Here is a 6,082-nt window from a genome sequence, read left to right as displayed (position 1 = left end):
AGCACATAAAAATAAAACAATTGAGTGCGGAAAGCGCCGCCGGGCACTAGCAGCTGGCAAATGACATCGAAACTTTTCAAAAACAATGTCGACGCTACATTTTTTTTTTTTTTTGTTGTAGTTAGATACTCGTATTTATTTAGTTTTATTGGGTTGGGCGTTTTTCGAAAGCGAAAATTATTCATTGAATTTTCGTTGATTTCATCTACAAACTTTGATTGGTGTTGTTGTTGTGCTATTGGTTGCTGGTTTTGTGACAATTGTGATTTCATTCATTCCATGGCTCTTTGCTCCTCTTCCTCGGCTCTTCTTGCTGCTCCTTTTTTGCAAGGACATTTGAACTAGAAAACTATTGTGGCATACTTTAAGGCGTGCCCATTTTGGTGTGAATATAAATTAAGATTTACATACAAAAGCGATCTGCTGAGAAGCTTACTAAGCCATCATTTGCGGCTTGTCCTTCGATTTTGCTTAAATTGTATTCCACTTTTCCTCCAGCGTTTGTGGTTACTTTGGCGCTTAATGATATTCATTGCTAGGCAAAACAATAAAAGTCCGATATACGCATAAAAAAAGTTGGTAAGTAGTGCACTGAACTTAGGCCGCCACACACACACACACACACACACTCTCATACGTGTTTCTGCGTAATGACACTGCGCCACATTTTGCGAATAAAATTTTATTGCCGCCTAATGCCATGCACACGAGGCGTTGCCGTTCGATGACATAATAAATAGGCACAAAAGTTGCTGGCTGGTGCATGAGCGGATCTGTGCTGGGATGTGGCGCTCAAAAGGCGTTAAATAGAATTATGCATTTATTGCTACTTCAAACAGAAAGCAGAAAATTTTTCGTCGCCTCATTTCGCTAATAAAATTTGAACGGCCTCATAATTTATGTTATATCTTTTTACTACTTTTCTTATTTCCTTTTCAGCACCTCAACCGATATGGATGGAGAACGATGAGCTGCTGCATAAAATTTTCACAAAGAAGCAGCAACACGAATACGCGCATCGCCAGCAGCTGCAGAGATCTGCCAAAAAGCTAAACAAGAAAGCTGTTTCGCCACCGACGCCGGCACCCTACTTTGAGAACTCCACGCAGAGAAGTGTTGTCGTTGCTGTCGGACGCACTGCAAAATTACATTGTCGTGTACGAAATTTGGGGGATCGCGCAGTAAGTTTTCCATATCCAGCTGAAGTGTGTCGCTTCGCCCACTACCTCGCAGCTTCCTTCTCCAACTCACCGCAATTATAATTTTCTCATTTTCCCGCCTGATGCTCTACCTGCAGGCTAATTAACTTCCATCCTGCGGTGTTAACCTATGTATTTTCCCGCTGTCCACTCTGCCTTTTGTTGTTGCCGTTGATGTTGTTTGTGATGCTTTGTTTTTGTTTGTCTTTCCCGCACGCAAAATTCGTTTGTCATTTACTGCAGGTCACTTGGATACGTCAACGCGACTTACACATCCTGACCATCGGCGTGATGACCTACACAAATGACCAGCGCTTTGAGGCTTTGCATTGTGAGGACTCCGTTGAGTGGTCGTTGAAAATTGCATCTGTGCAGCTGCGAGACTCTGATGTGTATGAATGCCAAGTTTCGTCGGAGCCGAAAATTAGTCAGGCCTTCGAGCTGAACGCTTTGGGTGAGTAGACGGGTACACATAGAACCTTAAAGTTATGTAAAATATTCTGCTGGTTAGACTCTCAGAAAAGGTGCATTGGTATTCCCTTTTAAATGAACGTGAAAGGAGTTTTGGTTTAAGCGTTCCATTAAACAATATACATTCATATTTGAAAGCTTTCGGACTTTTGAACAAGAAAAATTACTTTTTGCGCATTTTTTAAGCATATTAATGATCTTTTGATTGATAATTAGAAATTCACTAAAATCAGTTAACTTTCGTGATCTTCCTTTTCACATTATGTAGGAAATAAAATTATGAAAATTATCGGGCACAACGTTCGTGTTGGTTTACTTGAGGCCAGTCCTAAGTTAAGTTAGGTCAGTTAGGTCAGGCAGTCGCATATGAATGACTCTTACGTCCACTTGGAGGCAGATTTTCCCATTGTGAATGCTCTTTGTTAGTGCAAGGAGAAGGTATATCCTTCTGACCGAAATTAATCCACACTGTCAGTACAGAGTATGCCAAACCATTTACTATTCCGAATGAAGCCGTGCATGTACTATATTTTCACCTACGCTATGTCCCATAAGCTATTAAAAAAGCGTGATCGCAAATGCTTGAGACGCATTTTCTGGAGAGCTTCCTGTTGATCATCATCCCAACAACTTAAGTAGAGGGAGCTTTTTGGTATAGGCCGTCGATGAAGCATTGGTAAGGGCCATTACTGCAGATTTGTTTAGTGTCAATAGTTCCTCAGTACGACTCTTATTGACCCCCGGCTGCAAGTATCTTGAGATTTCACAGTGGTCCCGATTGCTCCAGCGGTCATTAGTTACGGCTGTGGTATTATTCATCGATCCCCCTAAGCAGAAAAGAAATCGGTGGCAGTAAGGAGTTATCAGCTTCGCTAATTTGCATTTCCGAGCCGTGTCTAGCTATCTCATCGACTATTTCGTACAGGAACCCAGATAAGACAGGCTTTGACCTGAAGCCAGCGTAGCAGGATATTTCCAAACTGCTTTCGACTTTACCACCCTGCAGCCAAATTTTTTCAATGCCGCCTGCCTGTCAACGAATATAGTGACGTTCTCTGGCACAGACTTACTATGTCGTATGAGACCATGACGCAATAAACCGGTGAAGTAATAAAACAGCTTTCTCGCTTTATTTTCGGTTATTCCTCTGCCTTATAGTCAAATTTTAAAGGCAATTTTTCATATAAGGCAATGTCAAAATCTGTCTTCTCGCTCTAATTATTTCACCTGGTATAATTCCGCCATGTGTGAGACAATCTGCCTGCTCTACCAATCTTACAAGTTGTCACACAACAACATAGCATTCGTCTGTGAGACCCCAGTGTAAAATAACTTACGGTTGGGAAAAATAGCAAAATAAGTTTTTGTTTTGTATTAAATAGCAAATTGGAAAATATCCAAATCGTATTTAAAAAAGACAAGAAAATCAACCTTTTTTTGAGTTTACAAACTGACATATTTGGAAAATGGGATAAATAAAAATTATAACTGGGAATAAGAGTTTCTTTTGATTTTTCTTTAGTAAACTAAATTTATTAAAATTGCAAATTTGGGACAAATAGCCTCGACGAACAGATAGACAACTGAAGGTTAATATAGTATATTCAATAGTTTCAAAATGTACTTCTTTCTACACATGCAGTTTCAAAACCCCTACTAATTGGGACTCTCTTTCTAGACTAAATAAATGTTTTGAAACACTTTTTTCTATTTTATATGTTGCTCGGACCAGGGATCGAACCCAGGTTCTATGGAGTAGTACGCTCCCCCAAATAAACTCGGCCACAGCGGCCGCCATTAATGATAGCTATTTGAATATGTATTCAGTAATAAAATGTGTAAGTAACTATAGCAAAATATTATATTTTTTATTTTCCAACTTAATTTTTGGAAAAATCCGCGTCCCTTTGAAAATTCAGTGCCAAGGAGGGAGGAAACATTTAAAGAACAATATACGCTAAACAAAGGTTATAAATTTTCACAAGTTTAAGCTTGTTTATTTACAAATATATACTAGATATTATTTGAAATTAATCTCTTTATAAGAAAATATTTATGTATTATAATAGATATTTAACTATTAAATTCCAGTGCAATTTTAAATTTCAAACTAAGGAGCCTTTAACTCATGCGAAAACAGATAGATAATAATTCGCCAACAAATTTATTGTTGCCTTATCTAAATAAGATCTTCTGCTCATACAACCGCTTTGGCTTGCATTGGCAGGCGAATTGAGCCAAATTTCCCGTTTTGCGTTTGATGCTCCCTTTTGCTTTCGTTGCTATTTAGTCTGCACCCTTAGTAAATTGCCATTGAACGCTATTGTAATTGTGTAGCTTCCTATTTTTGCACTGTCGCTGATGTAACTGCAAGCGACCATTGTGTGCATATACACACACTCTAACATGCTATATGAATGTATGTGTAGCTAAGTGTTTGAATCAATGGAGTATTTTTCCTGCTCATGGTTCCTTTTCGTCTGACACAGTTTGGAGCGAGACCGCATCGAATAACTTTTCTGTAATGCTAGAAAAAAGAACATGGAAGAGCACCATGTCAGTGGATAGTTATTGGAAAGGAAAAATGGTCGAACAAGTGTAAACTGCTAACGCATATTATAAGTAGGGACAAGACTTCAATAAAAAATAAAAAAAATGAAAATAGAAAATGTGCAAAGGGGATCTGAGCAAGTGAAGGAGAAATGGCAAAAGATAAGGATAAATTACACCGAGCACCCTTTTTATATAGAGTTTTTACATTTATTTATTTATTTATTTTTTTGTTGTTGCACAAGTTGCATTGTGGTTAAATCTTGCGGTCAAATTTAGTTATGCGCTTCTGTGTAGGGTGTTTGCGAATTCGTAAGATTCAGTGCATTGTGAAAGTAAGCGTCAGTTTGGTGATGCATTTGTGGAGAAAAGCGCTTTCACCATTTCGACTACGCTTCGTTTGCAGGCGACAATGGAAAATAGAAAATGACACTTTGCTTGACCTTTTTTCCACCATTCGCCCGCTGCAGTGGCAAACCAAATATTTTTACAGTTTGTGGTTGTCTTGGGTTTCATTATGGCTGCACCAAAACAGATTCCCTTTTTTATATCACAAGCAGAGGACGGTAAATTTTCAGGACTGTGTGGAATGATCGCTCTAAGTTTTTAAGGGCAACAAATCTTTGGAAAAATCTGTTTGTGTATGTCAAGCTGATGCATTAAATTGCTGCATATCGCGAGCGTATTTATCAGCGAAGTATCGAGTATGGAACTGCCAGAGATAGTCCCTTGTCACTAGGGATATCCACCAAGCGATATATCTATGTGTCGCAACCTCTAAATAGATGCAATAATAATTCTTTAAAGTAAGCTCAAGTAAAATATAATAATGAGTTAACTACATACTTATACTCTTATGAGGGGAATTTAAACAAACTGGTAGGTTAGGTTTAATTAGGATATTATTCTTAACTAAATTTTATACACCATTGTAATAAGCTGCACTTGAATAGGTACATTTATATACCATCAAGAACTGACCCATATCTGGCCATGAAACACTAAATATTACAACATGAAAAATCTGTTACGTTTTGCTCAAAATCGTTTCGCTAATTCAAATAAATTGTAAAAAAAAATGTATAAAAGTACCACACAGGCTTGTTAGAAAATACCAATATCAACGTCAAAGAAAGGACTCTCTGATTTTAACAATACAGATCGCCTGAATCACAAGCTTTTCAAAGCAACTAATTTAAAATTGTTTCCACTAAATTTTGGTCAATACGCTACCTAGTAAATAATCCTGATTGATTGATAATCCTCGTTTGGTTCCTATGTTTATTTAAATCAGTCCATTATTTTGCAAGCAAATAGGTAGTTGAAATGATATCCTCTATACCTTATTGTATAAAGTTTCTATTATAATTACTACCTATTGAGGACCGTCATGCTCTACTGTTAGTCACGGGGTGGAGCCAAACGTCCTATAAATAAATTGGGAGCTATACGAATGAAAATCTTACGAGAGAGAAAATTATAAATTCCTAGTTGCCCGTTCAAGTGGTGGTGCTTTGACTACGATTAAAAGTTCAACTTATAACTGGTTTTTGCTTTTTGACGTAGAATACGTCTTACCTTAAGGTATGGGGGCTATGTTCAAATGTTGTAGTTGTAATTTTTAGAGCTTCACAAAAACGCTTATTGCACGAGAACTAATAAAGCGATTTCAAAGAAAAGTGTGGCGTTTCAAAGATGAAATTCCAAACCTGTCGACAGATTTATTTTTGTGAATAACCAATTCGGTTTCTGTCGTAAAAACAACGGTAAACATTGCCTTATTTTGGGGTCAATTTTGAGCCTTTAAAGTGCTCTAGCAACTTATTGTTGGCATATATAACTTTCATTTTCGGGATATAGGT

At 37.6% G+C, this 6,082-nt stretch overlaps 1 protein-coding gene across 1 annotated transcript; it reads left to right on the top strand.

Moving 5' to 3' along the window:
• Nucleotides 1-939: 939 nt before the first annotated feature.
• LOC108367690 (uncharacterized) lies at nucleotides 940-1,661 on the top strand (the record flags this gene model as incomplete). Its single annotated transcript, XM_017622372.1, has 2 exons — nucleotides 940-1,181; nucleotides 1,443-1,661. Coding segments are annotated over 2 exons (461 nt in total), but the record flags the coding sequence as incomplete, so codon positions are not given.
• Nucleotides 1,662-6,082: the final 4,421 nt, after the last annotated feature.

The sequence above is a fragment of the Rhagoletis zephyria genome, unplaced genomic scaffold (assembly GCF_001687245.7).
Source record: "Rhagoletis zephyria isolate East Lansing unplaced genomic scaffold, Rhagoletis_zephyria_1.1 Rzeph_scaffold_02773, whole genome shotgun sequence".
Taxonomy (NCBI): domain Eukaryota; kingdom Metazoa; phylum Arthropoda; class Insecta; order Diptera; family Tephritidae; genus Rhagoletis; species Rhagoletis zephyria.
The sequence above is the reverse complement of the archived record's forward strand: the minus strand, read 5'-3'. Positions and strand labels throughout refer to the sequence as shown.